We start from the raw sequence: 24932 nt of genomic DNA, 5'->3' as shown, positions 1-24932 counted from the left end.
ACATAAGTGATTTGCTAAGGGTCACGCAGATAATATGTGCTAGGAGTAGGATTGGAACTCAGGTCTTCCTGTTTGCTGTTTTAAGGTCATCTCTATTCGCTACACCATTCCACTTCACCTTCAAAACATGACCAGAATTTTAAAAATCTATGGGCTAGGTGAATTTTATTTTTGACTGCCCTAGTACAACTCTCTAATTTGAGCAAAGAGAAAACTGAGGCCCAGAGAGATTAAATTATTCTTAAAACAAAAAATCATCAGCCTAGCATTGAAGACTGGCTCCTACCTACCTTTCTAGTTTTGTATTTTTCATAAGATCATAGATTTAGAGCCAGATGGAACCTTAGAGAACATGAGGTCCAATATGCTTGTTTAATAAAGAAAGCTAAGGCGCAGAGATCTTAAGTGACTTACCCAGGATCACACAGCTAGAAAGTATACGAGAGAGGATTTGAGTCTTCCTAATGCTAAGTCCAGTAGCCTATACAGTATGCTGTCCTATCTTCCCCTGCTCCATGCACTCTGTTACAGTCAAAGGGGCAGGAGAGGAGGAAGAGAAGGCATAAATATTTACAAGCACCTACTATGTGCCAGGCACTGTGCTTTATAAATATTATCTAGTTTGATCTTCGTAACAGTCCTTTGAGGTAGATATATGGTTATTATCCCCATTTTACTGTTGGGGAAACTGAGGCAGACAGAGGACAAGTGGCTTGGCCAAGTCACATAGCTAGTCTCTGAGGACAAATTTGAATTCAAGTCTTTCTGACTCCAGGACCAGCACCTATCACAGTACCTAAAGGTCCCCAGAACCTATCACAGTACCTGACTCAAACTTTTTTTTGTGGTTTTTGCACATATTGCAATAAATGCAATAAATTCACGAAGTAGTGTTTGTTGGCTCAACTTGAATTTGTCCATAGTCGTGTAGCTAAGCGTTAGTAGAGTTATAACTCAGTCTGTAGTTATTCATGATCCTGTGGTCCTTTTGGTACTAGAAAAGAGAAGATTTACAGGAACCCAATGACAGTCATCAAGTTTTTGAAGGCCTGTCACATGGAACAAGGCTTAAATTTAATCTGCTTGAACCCACAGGGTGGAAGGAACGAATAGGAATGGGTAGAAGCTACAAAGAGGCAAGCAGATCTGATGTAAGGAAAGCCTTGCTAACACTTTGAACCATCCAGAGGCAGAATGGACTTCCCCTCAGTGTAGGGCCCTCCTAGCAAAGGCTGGCTGGCCACCTGGTGACTATTACAGAGGAATACTTGGATTACAGAGAATCTTGGAAGCCCATTCAGACACTAAGATTCTGTGATACTATGACTTGAGTTTTAGTGCTTGATAGCTGTGTGATTTGGGAGGCTTTAACTAGACTGACTTAACTAGTCAATTTCCTTATTTGTAAAACAGGATCAGGAAATTCTTATCCTATTAAACCACAGGTTGTTATAGGATTCAAGTGCTTTTGTAAATGCAAGATGGTTTCTTTGTATGTGTGTGTTTAAGCCATTATTAGTGTTTACATGATGAATTCATTTCATGCCCAGAAATCTGCCCTCACTTCCCACCCAAAGTCCAAAGTCCTGCTTCTTTGCTTACAAATACTGTCACTCTGTCTCCTTCTATCTTTTTCTGTCTTCTGTCTCTGTTTCCCTCTCTCTCTCCTCTCTCCTCTCTCTCTCTCTCTCTCTCTCACACACACACATCCCAGAGAATGTCTTCCCTAAACTATCTAAACAGGAATCCCTGCTATCTTTATTAGAATGGAAACAATGCAAACTATGGGTTCAGCTCCTCCTTTAATGTGTATTGTCTTCGTGACCTTGGACAAGTCACTTACTTCTTTGGATTTCAGTTTCCTTATCCTTGGAATGAGCAGGTTGGTCCCTGAGGGCCACTCAAGATCAGTGATCCTATGATCCCAGACAAGTGGTAAAGCAGGTTCTATAAAAAGTCTCCAGGGATGCTGGGGCAGCTCATTCTCCTTTTAGATGGCTCCACTTGCTATGTAGCTGCTCTTTAGGGGTAACCAAAATCTGCCTCTCCAAAACCAGGTTAGCATCATCTGAAGAAGTGTTTTGGCTGCATTCCTAAGCCTCTGTGATTACCATTCCAAATTTCCAGCTTGGAATCCAGCCCAGGGCTCTCCTGCCATCTTTGGACCTGTCTTTGAGGACCAGCCTGTCAGCTCCTTGTTCCCTGAGGAGTCATCAGAAGAGAAGACAGCCCTGGCTTGCCGTGCTCGGGCGAGCCCTCCAGCCACATACAGGTGAGATACTCTATTCCTGGGCTTTGGACAAGGTTAGATCCAGGCAATGGACACACTCTTCCCTTTAAAGTCAATCCCAAACCATGTGTGAGAGTTGATCTAAGTCCAAGTCACAGAGCCCCTCGGAGATGACTCCAGAACCAGTCTATTCCCTTGTGCCAAAATGACCCTAGCTCAGAAGTAGACATGCATCCCTTCTCTTCTTCATTATTAACAGATGGAAAATGAATGGCACTGAGATGAAACTGGAGCAGGATCCCCACTACCAGCTGGTTGGAGGCAACCTAGTCATCATGAACCCCACCAAGGCCAGGGATGCTGGTGTGTATCAGTGCCTGGCCTCCAACCCAGTGGGCACTGTGGTCAGCAGAGAGGCTGTGCTCCGCTTTGGCTGTAAGTCTTGTAGGTCTTAGGGAGAAGGGGGAGACTGTATGCAGTCAGAGAAGGGATTGGGGCATGGCACTGCTTTGGGGTGGGTTGTGCTCATTAGAACCAGCCTTACTTGTTGGTAGAATCACTTCTATAGGGTATGAAGTGAAGGTCAGCTACTCCCAAAATATCACCTTGAGGGGAATAGAACACTTGAACTTAAGAGTCAGAAGAGCTGTGTTTAAATCTTGGCTTTGAGGCTAGATGTATGATTCAGAGCTAGTTGATGAATCTCTCTCTGCCTCAGTTTCCTCATCTGCAAAATGGGGATAATAATAATACCTATAATAAGGCTGTTATGAGGATAAAATGAGATGATGTATGTAAAGATATCTGCAAATCTTAAAAGTATTATCTAAAAGCTAGCAGTTATTAAGTAAGATCGTATCCTAGGGGTTAAGCAAGCATTGTCTTCTCTTTGATGCCCAGTCTAGGCAAAGTCTTCTCCCTTCCCCCCTGTCCACCTGTAGGTGAGAAACCCAGAGTGGGGTTCAAGTCTAAACCAGCTTCAGGCACAGGGAACATTCTTTTCTCCACTAATTCTCAACTAGTGGAGAATGAGGTCAGTCTATCTCCTGGAAAGAGTATAAGTTAGTATCTTTTTCTCTGAAAAGTCATGAAAGGGAATAATAAAGAGGGACTGAAAATATTCCTTGTCACATAGGTGGTGACAGAACTAGGAGTTCTACCCAAGTCCTCTGATTCTAAATAATAGCATCTTGAATTTGGAACTCAAATTTTTTTTAAAAAATGAAAGGTTAAAAAATATTTACATGCAATTGGGAAGTATTTAATGAAATAAATAATTATTTGAAAATAATAAATAGCAGTATTTTTTCTACTGTACCCCACAGCCTTCCATTTTATGGTCACTGACAGGGACTGATGACCTAAGTCAGAGACCCTGAGGTCTGGGCCGGTAGAAGATGGTAATGAGCCCTTGTTGTTGCCTTCTAGTTTTGCAGGAATTCTCTAAGGAGGAAAGAGATCCTGTGAAAACCCATGAGGGCTGGGGGGTGATGTTACCCTGCAACCCACCTGCCCATTACCCAGGTGAGTCATCCAGTCACTCAGACCTGAGACAAAGGACAAACCAGATATGTTGTTGAAATTCCAGTGCACTGACTGATATCCTTGGAAAGACAGTGTGTTGGGGGAGGAGGAAAAGGGTGGTAGAAGCTCAGGCTTTCCCCTTGGAAGTGTAGTTCCAGGTACCTGCAATTCTAGTGTCCGATGATATGGTACAGTGGGATAGATTCCTGGACTTAACATTAGGGAAACCTGGGATTGAATCCTGTCTCAGGCCCTTAATCCCCTCTGAACCTATTTTTTCATCTATAAAATGGGGATAATAGTACATAAGGCTGTTGTGAGGATCAAAAAAGACAATATATGAAAAGCGCATATAAATGTCGGCTATTCTAATTATCAATCACCATTTTCTCCATAATCTGACCTTCCATAATTGGGTGTCACCCAACCCTTCAATCCTTCTCTCTCATTACTCCCATCCATGAACTCTATGCTCCAGTCAACCTTGGCCACTTTCTTACCACTTCCACCACCTAGCACACTGTGGTTCCCACCTCTCTGCCTTTGCTCTTGCTGTCCCCTCTGCCCAGATCATTCTCGCTTCCTTCTTTGCCTGTTGAATAGATTCTTTGCATGGCAATGAAATGCTCCCTCCTCTAAAAAGCCTTCTTGAGACCTGGTCGGTAACCTGACTTGCCCACTTAGGATTTGTAGCAGGAAGTGGATAGATAAAGGCTGGGCCTAGAGTCAGGATGACCAGAGTCATTTAACTTCTGTTTGTCTCAGTTTCCTCAGCTGTATAATGGGTTAATAATAGCACCTACACCCCAGGATTGTTGTGAGGGTCAAGTGAGATAATATCTGTAAATCACCTAGCAGAATGCCTGGCACTTAGTAGACATTTAATAAATGCTTATCCCCTTCCTTTTCTTTATTTTGTACCATTATCCAATACACACTGTGTTGGTCTCCCACCACTGTGTCTTTGCTCCCACTGTTCCTGATGCTGGTCATGTGAGTGTTCTAAGGGCAGGATCTGTTTTGGTTTTATATTTTGGAAACAGCATTAAGCAATGCTGGATTTGACATTAGAAGAGCTAGGTTCCAGTCCTGGTCTGTTATTTATTATGCAAAATTGGATGTTACTTTCCTACTCTGGTCTTTAATTCCTTCATCTATAAAAATTAGGGTCTGGGACAAGATGAACCGTAGGGTCCTTTCAGATCTAAATCTAGAAACTATGGTTTTCAGCACCTAGAACAGCTCCTGGTTACATAGTATTTATAACAGTTAAAATGAATTGAATTGTTGAGTATAATCTCTCTTTGAGGGTCTGAGCACCCAAGAGTAGTAACCAAATGAATCCTTTCCTTGTAACTCACTCCCCAACCCAGGTGTTACATGTCGTGTGTCCAGAGAGAGGACCCTTAGGACTGATCAGGGGGTACAACTCCTTTGCTATCTCCCCCACTCAGGTCTGTCCTACCGATGGCTTCTCAATGAGTTCCCCAATTTCATCCCAACTGATGGGCGGCACTTTGTGTCCCAGACAACGGGAAACCTGTACATCGCCCGGACAAATGCCTCTGACCTGGGCAACTACTCCTGTCTGGCCACCAGCCACATGGACTTCATAACCAAGAGTGTCTTTAGCAAGTTTGCCCAACTCAACCTGGCTGCAGAAGGTCAGACTCAAGGAACCTGGAACATGTGGAAAGAGAGGATGGGTTGGGGGAGGGGCAGGGAGAAACCTGAGAATAGAAAAGAGACTCTCCAAAGCAGCCCAGTCATCCCCTTGGCAGGGTCTGGTCCTTGCCTGCAGCTCCCTCCTTCTTCTGCTAGTCCCCAAAGATCAAGTTCCTCCAAATATCTTTGACATATGTCCTACTGCCCTCTGGGAGAATTCAGACCTAGGCAGAAAGAGTAGGTAAATTCTCTGAACAGAGTCGTTGGCTCCCCCTGGAAATCTACCTAACTTCCAGCCTAGGAATTAAACTAGGTAATACACTCCACTGCCCCCTCCCCACCTCATACAGAGAAACAAATGAGATAATATATGAAAAGTACAGCATAAAGTCCTTTATAAATTCTAGTTATTATTGATGATAATGATAATAATAATAAACAATCCTTTCAGCCTGGTTTCTTTCTAAGCACTGATGAGATCCAAAGCTGTTGGTACAGGGGCTCATTTGCATCTCATTTACATGGCTCCTCCCTCTAGATTCCCGTCCATCTTTACCCAGCATCAAGGCCAGATTCCCCTTGGAGACCTATGCACTGGTTGGACAGCAGGTCACCCTGGAGTGCTTTGCTTTTGGGAAGTGAGTAATGCCAAAGGGGAATGGAGTTTGCTGACCAAAGCCCCCTCCCTCCAGCCCCTAGGATTCAGCATAACTTCTTTCTTCCTTGCATTCATCTTTTAGAAGTCATTAGTGTTCAGTGACACCTTAGCCTAGATTAGTTAGCTAGTGTCACCTTGAAAAGCTAGAGATTAAGGCCCTGAGGGACAATATGATGAGGGACAGGAGGCGGGGATAGGAAAATATGTTGAGCATGGAGTAGTGTTGGGAAGGGAGATAGGAGACACCATGGAGGGGAAGGGGACTGAACATGGATTGGAACGTGGCAATGGAGACAAACTTCACAAACCCACCTTTTGCCTATGATCAGGATCAAGGAGAGGGGAGAGAAGAGAAGGAAGGGGGGAAGAAAGGAAATAGGCAATTTATGCACTGATGCATCATCCTTTCCTTTCTGGCTCCTATGCCTGATGGATGTGGGGAATAAGAGATGTGTCTTGCTCTGCCCTCCCCTTCCTGCATCCTGTTCTCTCCTGAGCCTCAGTCCAGGCTCAGTACCTCTCTCCTCTCATCTCTCTAGCCTAAGGGATCTCTCCCACCAACCCTTGGTCCCAGGTTCCTTAAGCCAGTCCTATAGAGGACCTGAGTAGAGGTAGAGGGATTTGGGAGCAGAGGGGAGGAGAGAAGGTTCTGTGCTCTAATTCAGTCCAGCTCCTAGTCCTGGCATTTTCTCCCCCTCCCACCCTACTTCCTCCTACTAGCCCCGTCCCTCGGATCAAGTGGAGAAAGCTGGATGACTCACTGCCCCCACAGTGGGCCACTGCAGAACCCACCTTGCAGATCCCCAGTGTCAGCTTCGAGGATGAAGGCACCTACGAGTGTGAAGCAGAGAACTCCAAAGGCCGGGACACTGCCAAAGGTCGAATCATTGTGCAAGGTAAGAGGCCAGGGGCATTCTCTGTACTCGAAGCCCCTTCCTCTGGAAACTCAGACATCAAGCTACATCTGAGAGACTGCTGACTGGTTCCATTCATCTGGAAGTACTCTGTGCTCAGAGATACGGAGTGGGGCCATGTTTGAGGAGAGGCCAGATTACAGGACTTGTCTTATCAGATGATACAATATAGAAAGGAGTCCACAAAGCACTAAAAGTAGGACTGTAAATCAGGAAAATAGCAGCATCTCTGCAGAATTGTTGTAAGGTAAGGCATGTAAATAGTGCTTTGCAGATTATACGCTACTATATAAATGTCAGCTGTTATTACAATTGTAGAGGCAGTGTGGCTCAGTGGATGGATAGTACAGCCTTGAAACCAAGAACACCTGAGTTCGAACCCTGACCCTGACACATATTGGCTGTTTGACCCTGGGCAAGTCATTTAACTTCTCAATGCTAGCTCTTAGCACAGTGACTGGCATATAGTAGGTGTTTAATAGATGCTATTGACTGATGTCCCTAATACCTGCTCAAGACACTTCTGTAAGTTTATAATATAAACTTTAAGTTTCAGAGAAGGTACTAACCTGGAAGAACTTTCCTCACCAAGCAGTTCCTTATACCAGTGAAATCACAGGTCCAATCCCAAGGATTACAATTATGGTTTTTGTTATGGATACAACTACTAAATACCAACTCTAAAAATACCTACTTCCCCCTGCAGTCTGGTTGCAATTTAATCCCTAAATATGCTATTGGTGCCCTCTGCTGTCGAGGATGGTCACTACAGCACCAAAGTTATCCCCCAAAGCTCGCTCTGTCTTGAGGTACCATCTCACTCATTCTTCTCTCCTACAGCTCAGCCCGAGTGGCTCAAGGTCATCTCGGACACCGAGGCTGACATTGGCTCCAATCTGCGCTGGAACTGTGCAGCTGCTGGCAAGCCAAGGCCCACAATTCGGTGGCTCCGGAATGGGGATCCCCTGTCATCCCAGGTAGCATGGCCAGAGGTGGGTGGGCAGCTTGGCTCTGAAGAGCAGGGACCATGGAGGATAACTCCCTGAGACATACACAAGGCAGCCTCATCTGCTGATAGAGTTAAACCCCATCAGAGTGGCTGAAACCATCAAGCTTATGTCCTGCTGACGTCAGAGTTTTCCTGGCACAAAAGCACTTGCCCACTTCCTCAGTCTGGCTAATGGCCATGAGCAAGTGCACGGTCAAAGAGGTCTGTCCTGTGGTATAGTGGAAAGATGCCCAGGTTGGAGATTATGGTTCTACCTCTAGACCTTCCAGTAAGTAGCTCTATGGACCTGAGTAATTCTCTTTATCTCCCTGGGTCTTGGTTTCTTCAACTGTAAAATGAAGGGGTTGAATTGAATTATCCTTCTGGTTCTAAACCTTAGGCCTTGTTTCCTTAAGGGTCTAGCCTTAACCAGAATGACCTAAAAATAGTGTCCAATGTGTCTTCCAATGATTGACATCAAAGTTCTAAACTTTCGTAAGTGTCTCAACACCCAGTCCTTTTGTGGCTCTTTCACTCCTGAATTTGTTCTCCCATCCTGGTCTATTTCCCAGAACCGTGTGGAGATTTCTGGTGGAGACCTGAAATTCTCCAAGCTGGTCCTGGAGGACTCTGGCATGTACCAGTGTGTGGCAGAAAACAAGCATGGCACCATCTATGCCAGTGCTGAATTGGCAGTACAAGGTAAAAACCACAACCTCTCGGTCTTACTCCTTCCACCCAGGGAGAAAGGAGATTTCATAGTCAAGAAAAAGTTCAATAACTTTTCTAGAGTAGCACAGGTAGCACCAGGGACTAGGACACCAGGAGTTGTGATTTCACAAGGTAGATTAGGCTCGTTAAATACATATAAATACTAATAATTTGCTAAATTCTGCCACTTCTGAGTGGAGGGATTTTTTAAAAAAAAATAATAAGGTATGGAGAATAAAATAAGAATGTTAAGAAAATAGATTTCAACTGGTTTAATAGCTGGTGTGGGAAAGAAGGAAATTTTCACCCCCCATCATACAAATCTTATGGATTGTTAACTTTGCAAATATCACTAGCATCTAAGAACCCTATAAATTCTAGCCTATAAGGAGATTGATCAATCAGTGTCTTCACCTCTAATCTCCCATCCTCTAATCTGCTTTTATTCAAATACCAGCTAATAAAGGAGGCCCTTTAAGACCCAGCTAACCCCCATCACCTGCTTGAAGCCTTTCCTGACCACCCAAGGCAACACTGATCTCTCTCTTCTTTGAACTCTCCTATAGCAATGGATAGTGACTGAATTGGAAATCATGAATCTTAGAGTTTGCAAGGATTCCTTTAGAGGCCATGTTGTCCAGTCTATGGCTGACTGAGAAGCATGCCCATCAAGGGCTCATTCAACTTTAACTAGAATATCTCTAGTGACAGGGACCTCATTACTTCCCAAGAGAGCACATTCCACTTTTGGACAGCTCTAGTTAGGAAGTTTGTTAATATTAAGAATTGAATTGAATTACCTGCTCTAAGTAAGTGTCACCATGATATTTTACCATAGAATTCTTTTTTTTCAGCTTTTGCTCCTGATTTCCGGCTGAATCCAGTAAGGCGTCTGATCCCAGCTGCCCGAGGTGGGGAAGTTATCATCCCTTGCCAGCCCAGGTCAGCTCCAAAGTCCATTGTGCTCTGGAGCAAAGGGACTGAAATCTTGGTCAATAGTAGCAGGTATGAGTTTCCAGGACCATTCCTCTTCCTCTTCCTTCCTCCCAATTCTTCTTTCTCCACTTTGTCTTTTTCCTCCTTCCTTACACCTCTTCTTCCTTCTCTGCCTCTCCCTATCTTTTTCCTCCTCCCTGCTCTCAGGAACAAGTCCCCCTCCTTTCAAACCCGGGATATCCTTAGAGCGGCCAATCTCTAGCCCTCTTCGTTCTTTCTCTGATGCAGAGTGACCATTACCCCAGATGGTACTTTGATAATTCGGAACATCAGTCGGTCAGATGAAGGGAAGTACACCTGCTTTGCAGAGAATTTCATGGGCAAAGCCAACAGCACTGGCATCCTCTCTGTCCGAGGTAGGGACTGCGAGGAAAACAATGAAGGAGGGAGAATCCTGCTACTCTGTTAACATGGTGATCACCAATTCAATTCAGTTCAATAAATGTTAGAAGGCACCAGTGTTAGCTGGGGTAGCTACCATAGGGGGGTCTCTCTATCCATTTCTATTTCCAGTTTCTATCCTTGGTTTTCTGTCCTTATAGGTTGGTTTGGGGGCTGACCCAGGGGTTATGTTTGACATGGGAGCACTTATACCCTTTCCCAAGTCCAGACCCTGATTTCCCAAGCTGTGTGAAGCAGGAATACCAATTCACAAAATTCTTTCAGTCCCACTGCTGGGGCTGATGGCGCATACTCCCACCCTGCCCTCTTCACAGTCCATCCTAGTAATACTGGTCCAGATATGTGCTCACCCCACTCTGCCTGGGCTCCCCTATTCCTCCACTCCCCTTATCAGATGCCACCAAGATCACCCTGGCACCATCCAGCGCTGATATCAATCTGGGTGAGAACCTGACTCTGCAATGCCATGCCTCCCATGACCCTACCATGGACCTCACCTTCACCTGGGCCCTAGATGGCTTCCCCATTGACTTGGATAAATCTGGTGGCCACTACCGGAGAGCCAGCTCGGTGAGTCCTAGGGCCAAGTGCCATTCTCAATGACCCCTTTCCAAAGCCCAGGGGACCAAGGAAAGGTTAACCCTTGAGGGTTAATCCCACCCTTCTGTCTCTTGACTGGTTAAATTCAAATCCAGGTTCTCACATCTAGTAGCTGCATGACATGGATAAGTCATTAAATTTCTGGTTTCAGTTTCCTCACCTACAAAAAAAGGGGGAGTTAATGATACTTCTATTACCTTCCTCACAGGATTGTTGTGGGCTGTAGAAAAGGAAGTTTCTAGTATTCTCCTTACATGAATAATCTCCCTTCCTTTCTTGGTCAAACCATCTCTTGAGGCTCTACAAGTGAATGAAACACTCTGAATTCTTTGTGTCAAATACAACATCCCCCCACTACCCAGCATGCTTCTGGATCTGTTTTCCTAGTGTCGGGCAACATTGGTTCATTTTTTAATACAATCTTAGACCAATAGAAACAGGAAGATCATTCTAATTCTTACAATGCAGTCTAATGACTAATCAAAATATTTAGGTGTATTTTGGTTATCTACAGTTTGGGATTTTTTGCATCACAACACTATGTTTTCCCTCTCCTCCTCCCTATGGTACAAACAAATACACGGAAAATAGCTCTATTTCTAAGCAACTGCATCCCCAAATATTTTCCTATATGTTATTTTATTTTATCCTGGGTAGTATGAATCTCTCCATTGAGCAAATGGGGAAGCTGAATCCTGTAGAGATTCATGAGCTTTTCCCAGGGTCACTTAAGGATCTGGACTGAAAGTCAAGCACAGTTGTCCTGGCTCAGAACTCCCTCCACTTTTGAACTCTGTCCTCTGACCTTGATTCTTTCCTTGTCTCACCTCTGTGCAGAAGGAAACCATCGGGGACCTGACAATCCTAAATGCCCAGCTGCGCCATGGTGGGAAGTATACATGTATGGCCCAGACTGTTGTAGATAGCACATCAGAGACTGCAACCCTCCTGGTCCGAGGTGACTGACCCTTGATGTGGCTATCCCTGGATTCCTATCCTCCAGAGCCACTCCCATTCCACCATCTCTACTCCTCCTTCCATACATTCTTATCTGAATTCCCTGATGAGCCTTTAGAATAGGGTATTTCCTGATGCTCTTTATATGCCCCATAAAGGAGTGAATCCTAGCTTTTTAGGGACCACAGTTTTTTATATCTACTTTGTTAAGGAGTTATGGAGACAAATTGCCTATAATCCTGTATGTAGTGGATGGATCTCTCCAAGTCCCTTTTAGGCTTTGGTTTTAGGACTGGCATGTGTATCTACTACACAATACAACCACACACCACCTGCTTCCTTCTTCCTAAACACCACCTGTTAAAGCATCCTAGTAGTGCCCTCTAATGACCCATCAAGGTATTGCACTCCTTCAAGACAGAATGCTGAATCAGTCTGGGGTGTGAATCCTTAAGCCTCACCCTCCTCCAATTCCATGACAGGTCCCCCAGGTCCTCCTGGTGGAGTGGTGGTGAGGGACATCAGCAACACTACTGTCCAACTAACTTGGAGCCGAGGCTTTGACAACCATAGCCCAATCGCCAAGTATATCCTTCAAGCTCGATCCCTGCCTGATGGGAAGTGGAAGCAGGTCCGGACCAGTGAGTATCTCTGGGGCAGCCTGACCTGAGATAATCACACGGTAACATGGGCTTCCAGTTGCCTTTTCCACTGCTATCTCCCCATCCCAACTCCCAGCATTCACCAAGTCCATTCATTCAAACACATTGAATACCTAGTATGTGCAATGCCTTGTAGAAGGTGCTTAGGGAGATGCAAAGATAAATAAAACACTTTCTGTCCTGGGGAGCTTAGTGTATAATAGGGGGATCAGACTTGTATACCATAAGAAGGTTCCAGAAGAAACCTTAGAGATCATCTACTACAATGTCTTCCTTTTAGAGAGGACGAAAGTGAGATCCAAGATCACACAGCAAGTTGGGGGCTAGACAGTGTAGTAGATAGAACACCAGACTTGGAATCAGAAAGATCTGAGTTTGAATCCCATCTCAGTCACTAACTCTCAGATCTTCTCCACCTCAATTTCCTCATTTGTAAAATAGAGATAATGATAGAACCTACCTCCCAGGGTTGTTGTGAGGATCAGTTCAGCTGGGTGTCCTGGAGCCATGTTGAATGTTCAACAGCCAACTGACAAGTTTGAGCATTTACACCCGGAAATTGGCAAATGCTTCAAATTGGGGCTTGATTTATTGTTTTGTGGATTGTCTAGACTTAAGAAAGTGATGAAGAAAAAATTAACGATACAGATTAAACTTAAAAGTGTGTCATGGTTAAAACTTTTTGTTTTGAGAGCTGATTGTAGAACATTTACTAGCAGGTTCCCAGATTTTTTTCAAATTCTATTTTATTTTCACGTCTGAATCATGTCACTCCTCCCTCCCCCTCCCCCTCTCATTGACACAGCCCTCATCAAATGAGATAACGTGTAAAATATTTTGGTCATCTTAAAGCACTACATAAATCCTAGCTATTACTAATAATTAATGTTAATTATTAATATAATTCTTATTGACACAGTCATTGATGTTATTCTGATTGTTACTCATGCCAAAGCAGAGACTAGAAGGTGAATCTCCTTATTCTGTGTCCAGTGCTCTTCTCACTAAAGCACACTAGCTTACATTCAGAGAATGGTGGGTAGCTAGAATGTTACGGTTTGTTTGCCTTACAGATCCTGCCAATATTGAGGGGAATGCAGAGACTGCCCAGGTGCTGGGCCTCACCCCCTGGATGGACTATGAGTTCCGAGTCCTTGCCAGCAACATCCTAGGCACAGGGGAACCCAGTGGACCCTCTAGTAAAATCCGGACCAAGGAATCAGGTCTGGGCTTTGGAGCTTTCTGGAAAGAAGTGTGAGGGTAGAGACAGAAACACTGGCATTCCAGTTGGGGAAGGGGTGAGAGGGAAGAAGCCTTGGCCTGAGAGTTAGGACTCTTGGGCTCTTGATTTGAAGAGGAAATCACTGAAGGGCTTGCCTATGGTGGTAGAAAGATATGATGACCTAGATGATCTGTGAGGGCCTTTCCCACTGAGAATCTGTGGTTAAGTAACATTGGTGGGAACTGGGGACATTGAAATAAATTGATGGGAGAGGAAGATTAGACTGTATCTCCCTTTCCTACTTCTCACCACTCAAACAGCTCATGTCCAGAAGGATGTTTTGATGAAGAATCATACCATCCCCTCCATGACCATCACCACTCCTCACCAACTACATTCAGAGAGGGAATCAGAGTCATAGAATCTCAACACTAGAAGGGAGCGCCTAGCTCAGGAAGAATTCCCTCTTCATCCTCTAGACAAGTTGTCATTCCATCTCTGTTTGAAAGACCTCCAGTCATGGGAAATCCATCCTCCATCCAAGATGATTCTAATCATTGAGGAGTTTTTCTTTATTGTACTTTACTCTCTCAAGTTTTTTTTTACGTCATAGAAATCTGCCCCACTGCCAGTTCCACTCTTAACTCTTAATTATTCAAAACAAGAACAATCTTCCTTCCAAACGCAATAATGTTTGTGAAGCACTTTGCAGATCGCTATGGAAATGCTAAGTATTGTTATCATATTACTGTTTCATGTCATGGCCCTTTGGATGCTTGAAAATAGCTGCCATGTCTCCCTATCTCTGTCTTTCCTAAAATATGAGCAATACTCAAAATAGTGTGTGTGTGTGTGTGTGTGTGTGTGTGTGTGTACAGAAACAAAAACATACCTATTTTCAAGTTTTTGAAGGGCTCTCAAGTAGAAGAGTCAACTTGTTTTTGTGGCCCCATAGGACAGAATTAGAACAAATGGGTAGAGGCTGGATGACTACATGTTGTATAGGTTACATTAGACATTGCTTTTGTGTTTGGGTTGGGCCAGATGACTGCCAAGATCCCTTCTAACTCTCAAATTCCATTCAGTGGCAAAGAGGCAAAGTTTTGCTTCTTGTAAGATAGATCTTCATAAAAATTGGAGCTATCCAAAGGGAGAATAAGCTGGCTTGGGGGTTACTGGACTCCCTCTGACTGGAGTGATCCCTTTGGGGGCATATGCTATGAGGGGATCTTGATTTATATATACAGATTGGACCAAATGGCCACTAAGGTTGTTTCTACCTCGGAAATTGTGTGGTTCTCTCTGCATTTTGAAACAACTTTCCATTTGATGTTGTACCACCATTTTCAGTCACCATCTTTTGGAAGCAAGACTTCCTTTCACTGGTCCTTAATTGACTGCTTTGAGGCTTTGAGGAGGTGGTCCAGGATTTGGTGAGCCAGTTGGTGCACCCCCATTCCATATCCTTCACAATTTGATTTCACAGGCTTCATTCACCTTTCCTCCTGGCACCTGTACCAGCTTTCCCTATAAGGTCCATCCTCCACTTGGTGGTTTATCTGTAGAAACATTTTAGACCTGGGCTACTCCAACCTATCCTATGTTGCCACTCTACCTTCATCAGGCTACCTCTGTAACCTAGGTGTCAGCTCAACTCCTCTCTCTTCCTTCACCCAACATATGCAATCAACCATCAAGTGTTTTTGCTTCTATCTTTACCACACCTCTCAAATCTACTCACTTCTCTTTACCACCCATACAGTTACCACACTAGTTCAGGTCCTCATTATTAACTCTCACCTGCCCTCTTTCAGTAGACTCTAGTTGGTTTCCCTGCTTCTAGTCTCTCTCCCTTCCAATTCATCCTTTACTCAGATGCCAAAATCATAGAGTCTTTTATGTGCATCTGTCTGCCCCTGCACTCTATTGCCAGTTAGGTTAGATGAGCTCGAGAAATTTAGTCTCTTTTAAAATCAACATAGAGAATGTGGGGAAGAAAATGCCCTCCCTTCTTTTTTGAGGTGGGGGGGTGGGGCTGGCAGTATATAACACTACATGGAAAGCAAACTTTCTCCATTGTGTTGATTAGTTTTGTTCAACTTTCCCCTGTTCTCTTTGTGAGTCTTTTTTATGCACCATTACTACTGGAGGTAGGCCAGAGGCTAGAGTCCAGGTGCTCTGAGGTTAACCCTGGGGGAACGGGTTTTTTTTCTTTTTTTAATTAAATTTTTCAACTTACAAAAATCAACGTTCTCTCCATCCCACTCTCCCCACCTTTGAAAAATAAAATAAAAATGAAATACTTGTAATAAATATGCATTGTCTAGCAAAACAAATTCCGACACTGGATGGGGTGGAATGACTTTATTGATGTACTCAGTCAGCGCCCCCCCTCCCCCCACCTTATATACTTATAAGAGATGACTCTGGGAGGGGAAGGAAAGGGAAGTACTGAGAAATGTATGTGATGTAAAAACAAAAGATACCCATAAAAATCCATTGGCCCAAGCAGAAGAGGATGAGGAATGGAAAGTGACTGTCAAGAGAAAAATAATTATAATGTACTCTAGGACCAAAACTAAATAGGTTTTGTTTGTTTAACTTAACAACTATTTAGGTTATTCTTTCTTCTTAGTTACCTTAGAGGTAATCCTAGTTGGCCCTCACTACTTAGGAGAAGACAAAGAATCTGTCCAGCTGGATCCTAGGGGGCTCAGGTAGAGACCCTTTGTCCCCCTCTTTGCCCACTAATAATAGTGGTTGACCTAGCTGTAGAGCTGTAAGATCTCTATACAATTTCCTCACAACATAGCTATTCAGAAAGTGGTGTGCTACTTACAGATCATGTCTGTATCTTTTAAGGTCCATGCTAGCATCTTCAGGTCCCAACGGTGTGTTATTAACTGGTCACATCTATGTCTTTTAATGTTCCCTATAGCTCCCACAGTAGCACCCTCAGGACTCAGTGGAGGAGGTGGTGCCCCTGGTGAGCTCATTATCAACTGGACGGTAAGCAGGAGAGAGACCTTGGCTTTAGGAATAAGTCCTTCTCATAAGTTATAGTTTTAGAGCTAGAAGGGACCGTAGAGGTCATTGAGTCTACCCCTCTATTATTTTACAAATGGTTAAACTGAGGTAGACAAAGGTTGAATAACTTGCTGTGTGAGTCACACAGTTAGTATCTCATGTAGATTTAAACCTAGATCTTCAAGACTCTGGAGCCAGTTAGCACTGCTCTGTGCTGTTAGTTTTCCTCTTTTCCTTATTTAAGCAGAAGTTTAGGAGATATGAGGGATGGGTTCAAAGAATTCAGAAGAGAGGGAAGCTCTAAGGGATGCCAAGTACCAGCTGAAGGCTCCACAGCAAACAGCCTGCCCCTTTTCTACTTGTGTGTGTTCCACCACTGCAGCAGAGTTCTTTGGCAGTCTTTGGTCTTGCCCATCGTAGACACATTCATCTTTATTCCCTGATTTGAGGGGTGGTTGGAGATGGGGATACAGTTTAGGATGACTGGATTTAGACCAAAGAGGGACCAAAGAGATCATCTGACCCCCTCATATTACAGATGAAGAAACTGAGGTAAGGAGGTAGCAAGTGACTACCCAAGGACACCAGGCAGCATTGCACAGGACCAGGACTGAAGTCAGGCCCTTTGTCCCCAATTCTCTATGAGATCCTGGACCTCTAACTCCCTGCTTTTGCCTCCCCTACAGCCTATGTTAAGAGAATACCAGAATGGAGAAGGCTTCGGCTACCTGCTGTCCTTCCGGAGACAGGGCAGCTCAGACTGGCAGAGAGCCAAGGTCTCCCATGCCGATGCTCTGCACTTTGTCTACCGTAATGAAAGTGTCCGGCCTTACACACCCTTTGAAGTCAAGATCCGGGGGTATAACCGCCAAGGAGAGGGGCCAGAGAGCCTCACTACAACTGTGTACTCTGCTGAGGAAGGTAGACTGACCCCCCCCAAGCCACCCAGGACTCCCAAACTTTCTAGAAGCTGGCTTTTCTTCAGCATTTGTGGGCTGGAGAACCAGGGATCAAATACTTTGTCCCCAACAATCTCCCATCCTGATCCCCCAAGGACAGAACCCAAGACCTGGAAAACAATATGCCTTTAAAGAGAAATGAGCCCTGGGCCTTGTTTTTAAGCAGTTGGTAGGAGTGGTTGGACAATATGGGATGGTTACCAGAAAGATGCATTGGTTCCACAGTGAGTCTAAATATCTGACTGCCTTGGAATTCAATGTTAGGATCTTCATGGGACTGGGGAAGGTTTAGTTCCTGCTCAAGTAGGCCACAATCCCTAGGGAAAAATCTATATATGGCAGAGGGAAAATACTACATATGAGGTCCCCAGGGACCAAGGTATAGGCCTCTCATATATGCAACACTGAGTAACCCCAATAACCTAATCACTTCCCATCTTGATCCTTAGAGCCCAGGGTGGCCCCAGCCAAAGTCAAGGCCAAGGGGATTTTGTCTTCAGAGATGGATGTGATGTGGGAACCAGTACATCAGGATGACATGAATGGGGTCCTCCTAGGGTATGAGGTAAGTATTGCTCCCCTCAACTAGAAGGCAAGTAGTAGGATAAGCTAGGTCTCTACCCTTCAAGGTGTGAAGCCATTACCTGAAACTCCCCACCCCCGCCTCCCAGAGGTATCTCTACACAACTCTACACATCTCTGGTTAGAACTCAGGAAGTTCTAGTCCTACACAGGACAAAGCAGGTGATTCTCAGAATCTTTCAGAGAATACCATGTCCCCCTTTAAAATGTTATTCTACCAGAGCTGTACCTGAGAACTGTAGAGCTGAATAGTGTCTGCCCTGTAGTCACAACCATTGGAAAGGTTTCTTAAGTTTCATGGAATTTAGAGCCCAAAAGGAGCCTTATATAATGTAGTCCAACCCCCTTATTTTGTAGGGGACTTACCCAAGGTCATCAAGGCAGTAAGTGATACAGCAAAGATTTGAACTTAGGTCTTATAATGATCTGGTACAAAGGATCTGAGTGAGGTAGAAAGTGAATGAGAAGTGAGGAAAAATCAGCATTCCTACCCTTAGGGGATCCATGATAATCATAATGGTAACTAGGTGGTATAAGGTATAGAGCGCTGGGCCTGAAGTCAGGAAGTGCTGGGTTCAAGTCCAGCTTCAAACACCACCAGCTGTTTGAACCAGGCCAAGCCACCTAACGTCTGTTTCAGTTTCTTCATCTGTAAAATGGGCATAATAGCACCACCTACCTTCCAGGGTTGTTGTGAAGATCAGATGAGATAAGTGCTTAGCACAGTGCCTAGTAGTAAGTGTTATATAAATGTTAGCTATTATTATTAATAACAATAATATAACATTTATTTAACATTCAGGACTTTAAGATTTATATCACCTTTTAATTTCAACAGAGTCTCACAATAACCCCATAAGGGGCTACTATAGGCATTATTGTCCCCATTTTACAGATAAGGAAACTGAGACTCGGAAAAGTTTAAGGGAATCTCCTAGAGTCATATAATTAGTAAATTTCAGAGACAGAATTCAAACTCAAGTCTTTCTGACTTCAAGTCCAGCATTTTATCCACTACTACTCTTCATTCAAGAGATAAATAATCAGACAACAAATAATGCATGTCATTGCCAAACCATTCTGGTCTACTGTAGTGAAAGAAACCAAAAGAAGTAAGGATTTTGGCCTTTTGGGGGGAATAGAAGAGAGAGAGGGGAAGGCATGATTTTACTGTTGTCATATCTGACTCTTCATGATCCCATTTGAAGTTTTCTTGGCAGAAATATTGGAGTAGTTTGCCATTTCCTTTTCCAGCTCATTTTACAGATGAGGAAACTGAGGCAAACAGGTTAAGTGACTTGTCCAGGGTCACACAGCTAGTAGATGTCAGAGGCCAGATTTGAACTCAGGTCTTCCTGACTCTGGGGCCAGTGCTGTATCCACTGTTACCTTCCATGAGATCATAAAGTCATCCAAATTTTCAATTCTGTTATCAGTTCTCAATTCTCCGTGATGTGGATAATGCAAAGCTGAATATATTCTAATAGTCATTTGCCCTTGGTTTGAAAATACAACAGGAGCACTGGCTTTTGAGTCAGGGAACAAGTTCAAGTCCTGGTTTTCCATCTTACTTGGCCTGGCATCTAAGACAAGTCAAGTTGAGTCAGGGAACAAGTTCAAGTCCTGGTTTTCGGTCTTACTTGGCCTGGCACCCAAGACAAGTCATGTTCACCTTTTTGACACCTTAGTTTCCTCATTTGTAAAATGTGCATAATAATTCCTACCCTACCTCCCTCACAAGACTATGGTATGAGTCCCAGGAGACCACAAATGTGAAAGCATTTTACAAATGTAAGGGACTGTCATTTTAGGCCAACAAGCATTTATTAAACACCTACTGTGTACCAGACATAGTACTAAGTACTGGGATAGAAGAAAAATAAAAAATAGTCCCTACTCTCAAGAAACCTGCATTCTAATGGAGGAGACCACATATACACACAGAAACACACACACATATTTTTCCTATATATATGTATATACGTACATACAAAATGACTCCAAAATAGAAGTGGCCTCAGCAGGGATGGCACTAGTAGCCAAGGAAACAGGAAAGGCCTCCTCAGGATGTGGCACCTAGGAGGAAGAACATTCCAGACATGGGACAGCCAGGCCAAAAGCACGGGACAAGGGGTGAAATGTCTTATATGAGAAACATTGAGCAGGCCAATGTAGGATTGTAGACTTTCAGAGATGGAGGTATAAAAAGAATGGAAAGGTACAAAGGGGCTAGAAAACAGAGGAGTTGATATTGGGTCCTAAAGGTAATAGGAAGTCATTGGATTTTACCAAGTAGAGGGATGAGATAGGGAGGGGGAAGGATAAGACCAAGGTTGCTAACCAGAGAACGATGGTGTTGGTGATATGGCACTGGAGGTCAGTAGAGAGACTAGGTCTGGTAATCATCTGAAGGGTACAGAGAGAAAAGACGGAAATGCCCTGATCAGAGCCTTGGGGGACACCATCTATGGTTAAGGAACATGATATGGATCCATCAAAGGCAACTGAGGACAGGTAGGAGAGAAAGCCAAGAGAGCAGAAATAGGAGAACCGAGAGAGAAGAAAGTATCTAGGAAGTAAAGAAAGTGGTTGATGGTTTTTGATGCTGTCGAAAAGTCCAGAAGGGTGAAACAGAGAAAGGGCCATTAGACATGGCAACTAAAAGATAATTTTTACCTTTGGGAAGAGTAGTTTCACTTGAATGATGTGGTCGGAAGCCAGATTACATAGTGTTTAGAAGAGAGTGAGTAGAGAGGAAGTGGAATCACCTACTACTGCCAAGACTTCAAGGAGTTTAGCCATAAAATGGGAAGGGAAAACATAGGACAATAGCTACCAGGGATAAATCAAGTGAGGGATTTTTAAGTTGGGAAATACTTGAGTTTGTTTGTGGGCAGAAAAGAAGGACAGGGTACATATATAACCTATATCAGATTGCATGCCAAATTGGGGAGAGGACAGGTGAAAGAATTTAGAACTCAAAATCTTATAAAAATGAATGATGAAAAATAAATTAATTAATTAATTTTTAAAAAGAAGGCTAGGAAAAGATTGAAGATTAGCACAAAAATGGGAATGATGGTAGAGGCAATCTTTTGGAAAAGACAGGAGGGGATGGGAATAAGATTATATATGGAGAGGGGGAGATCTTGGCAAGCAAAAGAATCCCCTGGCCACATCATTGCATCCTGGAGTGAAGGAGGAGGTAATTGGAGATGGTGTCAGAGGGGAGAAAGAGCCCCAGGTATATGTCCTCAAAATTTTAGGGGAAATATTAGGTAAGATCCTTAGCTGAGAACAGATGGGGGGAATGGTAGAAGAGGCTTGGAGAAGAGGTTTGGAACAGCAGTTGTAGTGACTGGGATAGGAAATCACTTGAGAAAATGAGTAGCATTGCCTTACTACAGTGAGAGTCCAATTGTTGAGTTGTTACTTGGATCCAATCAACACTATTTCATCATTTCCTCCAATTCTATTCAATAATGTTCAATAGTAGGAGAGAAGATGAATAGTGAAAGTCATCCATGGTTAGGATTTGGTAAGGCATTATCAGCTATAGGACAGAGGAATAAGGTTTACAAGAATAGGGCAGAGTTGAGCAAGAGATAGAGATTGGGATTGGAGAAGAGGAGCTAGAGCAAAGGGAATAGATAGCCTAGGATGCTGTTGAGGGATGGAGGGACTGGAGGTCATGGTGAAAACAAAGAGTAAGATTAGGAGCTGTATGGAAAGATGGGAGAGATAGAAAGAGAAAAGACCATGATAAGATAAAGGAAGTTTAGAGTTCTTGAACTTGGAAGTGGGACACTTATGAGTGATGGTAATGATAATTAGACAATATTAAAATGAGTTTACATGTGCTGAGCACTACCCAAAGGTTGCTGAGTGTCGGGGATAACTGGGATAATGGGATCATTGACAAGAATGTCATTGTCCTAGTTCATGATATGGATGTGACTCCTAAGAAACTTCTGGAGAAAACCTCTCTGGGCCTCTGTTCATCTGTAAAATAAGAGGGTTGGACTAATTGATTTCTAAGACTCCTACCTGCTCTGTGGTGTAAGATTTCCTAAGCGCCCCCCCAATTTCATTAAATGAGACTGAGTTTTACTTGTCCATCTTCAAGAATGGCCTGCAGTCACCCCCTATTTCTGGGTCCCAGCTCCCAGTCTCTGGTCTAAGCCACAAAGAAAGGTGAGGACAAGCTGAGTGTTCTGGTTTCTGTAGATCCGCTACTGGAAAGATGGAGATAAAGAGGCAGCAGCTGATCGAGTGAGGACGGCAGGGCTCGACACCAGTGCCCGGGTCACTGGCCTGCAGCCCAATACCAAGTACCATGTGACAGTTCGGGCCTACAACAGGGCAGGCACTGGGCCTGCCAGCCCCTCCACCAATGCCACCACCATGAAACCCCGTGAGTCAACTGGAAGAATCCCAGGGGCAGGGGAGGGCCCATTCCTGGTAAGAGAGCCCTACTGAGCACAAGCTGGGGGAAAAATATAAGACACTGAACCAAAAGGAAATCATCAGCAGAGGCCTCTTCTTCCTTTTTATTTATGGTTTTTTTCCCCTGGACTGAGCATCTCTGCTGAAGGCAAATGCTGGTGTTTCCCATGCTCAGGGGTTGATGGCATTAAGGGAAAGCACTGCCTTTCTTTACTCCTATGACCCCTTCTTGTCCCCAACCCTTTCTTCTTTAGCTCCCACAAGACCTCCAGGTAACATCTCCTGGACACTCTCCAGTTCCAGCCTCAACATTAAGTGGGACCCTGTCATCCCTCAGAGAAATGAGTCTGCAGTCACTGGCTATAAGGTAAGGACCCTGCCAGGGAATCCCTGAAGTAGGAATGGAAAGTAGCAGCTCCTTTGTGCTTCCACTAAGGACCAGAAGCTATCTCATGCAGGAACAGGGATTTGGGAATATTTACTGACTCTGGGAGTCACGAGAAACTGAAATGGATCACTAGGGAACCTAGTGAAAATGTTTTAGAAAAGGAATCTCACAATAACTGAATGGCGCGGTTGGGAGCTAGAGGCAGGCAGGTAGATGAGCTAAACTCCAGAGGTTCCCAGTTGTCCTGAAAATCCTAAGATGTGTTTAATCACTGACAATTCTCTTCACTTAGTTCTTCCAGTGGGCATCCCTAGGAGCAATCAATCAACCAAGTATTTATTAAGCACCTACTGTATGCCAGGCACTGGGATATAAGTACAGAGAATGAAACAATCTCTGCTGGTAAGGAACTTGCATTCTAATGTGTGAGACAAGTACACAGAAAAATATGCAGCATAAATACAAAGTGAATGAATACAAATATAGACGAATAGTTGAAAGCAAGACAATTTAGAAGGGAGGGCACTGGCATTTAGGGGAACTCAAGAGAGTCTGGGTTCAGAAAAATGATGCTGAAACTGGATCTTAAAGGAAGAGAAGGACTTTGAAGTGAGACCAGGACAGAGTGCATTCTGGGAAGTGGGATGGCTAGCGAAAAGGATGGGAATGGTGTGCCAAGGGTGAGAAATAGATAGAAGGCCTGTTTGGCTGGACCTCAGAGCTCAGGACAGGGAATAATGGCCAATTAGGCTGGAAAGAGAGGTTGGGCCAGGTTGTGAAGGGCTTTAAAAGATCAACAGAGAAGTGTAGATTTTTTACAAGAGGGAATAAGAAGCCAGTGGAGTTGATGGAGTTAGAGAGTTACCGATGAGAGAGAGAGAGAAAGGGGGGGGGGGAGGGAGGGAGGGAGAGAATATTAGAGAGAGGGGAGGAAAGGAAAGGAGAGGAGAGGAGAGGAGGGGAGATTGAAGCTTTCTAGTCACAAAACCATAGACATTACTTTATCTGGTCCTCACAACCAAAATTCCAGATAGGGCATTAGTAATTCATAATTAGCATTATTAATATGCCCACTTTTCAGACAAGAAGAAGGAGGTTTAAAGGAGTTGAGATGAGAGGAGGGGAGGGAGAGAAAGAGTGACAAAGAGAGAGATAGAGAGAGGACAGAGACAGAGAGAAACAAAGAAACAGAGAGAGACAGAGAAAGAGAGCAACCACAAAGTGTATATACTCCTCTGTATCATATAGGTAGGAAGGAAATAAGTATTTATTAAGCACTTACTGTATGCCAGGCACTGTGCTAAGTACTGGGGATACAAATAGTGAAAAAGAGAAAAAGAAAGCCAATCCCTGACCTCAGGGAACTTACATTCTAATAAGAGAAGACAACACACAAAAATTTTCTTCACCAAAATGACTAATATGGAAATGTTTTACATGATTACACATGTGTAATTTATATCAGATTGCTTACTGTCTCATGGATTGGGGAAGAAAGGGGGGAATAGAATTTGCAGCTCAAAACTTAAATGACAAGAGTGTGAAATTTTGTTTTTACATGTAATTGGAGAAAAATAAAATACTATTTTTTTGAAAATCAACTGAAAGGTGGGGAGAGGGGATGAAAGCAAAGTCACCAGGAATAAGGCTTGGGGGGCTCCTCCACTATATGTATATAAAATATATGTATATAAAATCTTCATTATGTATATACACACATGTGCATGTAACATACACAAAATAACATTTATTAACACTTTAAGGTTTTTGAAGCACTTTACAAATGTTAATCTTATTTGAGCCTCACAACAATCCTGTAAAATAAGTAGTTATTATCCCCATTTTACAGATGAGGAAACTGAGGTAGACCGAGGTTTAAGTGACTTGACTAAGGTCATACAAATAGTATGAATCTGAGGCTGAAAATGAACTCACACCTTCCTGACTCCATATCCTGTACTTTGTCTACCTAGCCACCTATCTACCTTTCATTGTCTATAA

The 24932-nt window shown here is 43.7% G+C and overlaps 1 protein-coding gene across 3 annotated transcripts in view; it reads left to right on the top strand.

Annotated features, from left to right (window-relative positions):
• The window catches only part of CNTN2 (contactin 2), a 33621-nt gene that overhangs the window by 5800 nt on the left and 2889 nt on the right, over nt 1-24932 (top strand). For 2 of the 3 annotated variants that reach the window (XM_072648068.1, XM_072648067.1), the window contains exons 3-21: nt 2128-2272; nt 2490-2665; nt 3659-3754; nt 5209-5418; nt 5958-6057; nt 6798-6973; nt 7832-7968; nt 8552-8681; nt 9545-9695; nt 9915-10042; nt 10483-10658; nt 11526-11646; nt 12128-12286; nt 13381-13530; nt 16468-16538; nt 17243-17477; nt 17965-18080; nt 22325-22511; nt 22798-22910. In XM_072648068.1, coding sequence (XP_072504169.1) covers nt 2128-2272; nt 2490-2665; nt 3659-3754; nt 5209-5418; nt 5958-6057; nt 6798-6973; nt 7832-7968; nt 8552-8681; nt 9545-9695; nt 9915-10042; nt 10483-10658; nt 11526-11646; nt 12128-12286; nt 13381-13530; nt 16468-16538; nt 17243-17477; nt 17965-18080; nt 22325-22511; nt 22798-22910 — 2777 coding nt within the window. Of the gene's footprint in view, nt 1-2057; nt 2273-2489; nt 2666-3658; nt 3755-5208; nt 5419-5957; nt 6058-6797; nt 6974-7831; nt 7969-8551; nt 8682-9544; nt 9696-9914; nt 10043-10482; nt 10659-11525; nt 11647-12127; nt 12287-13380; nt 13531-16467; nt 16539-17242; nt 17478-17964; nt 18081-22324; nt 22512-22797; nt 22911-24932 lie in introns of all 3 variants that reach the window. The other variant, XM_072648069.1, reaches the window with a different exon arrangement.

The sequence above is a fragment of the Notamacropus eugenii genome, chromosome 2 (genome assembly GCF_028372415.1).
Source record: "Notamacropus eugenii isolate mMacEug1 chromosome 2, mMacEug1.pri_v2, whole genome shotgun sequence".
In the NCBI taxonomy this organism is placed as follows: Eukaryota; Metazoa; Chordata; class Mammalia; order Diprotodontia; family Macropodidae; genus Notamacropus; species Notamacropus eugenii.
Note: the sequence above shows the minus strand (reverse complement) of the source record. Positions and strands in the feature narration are given on the sequence as shown.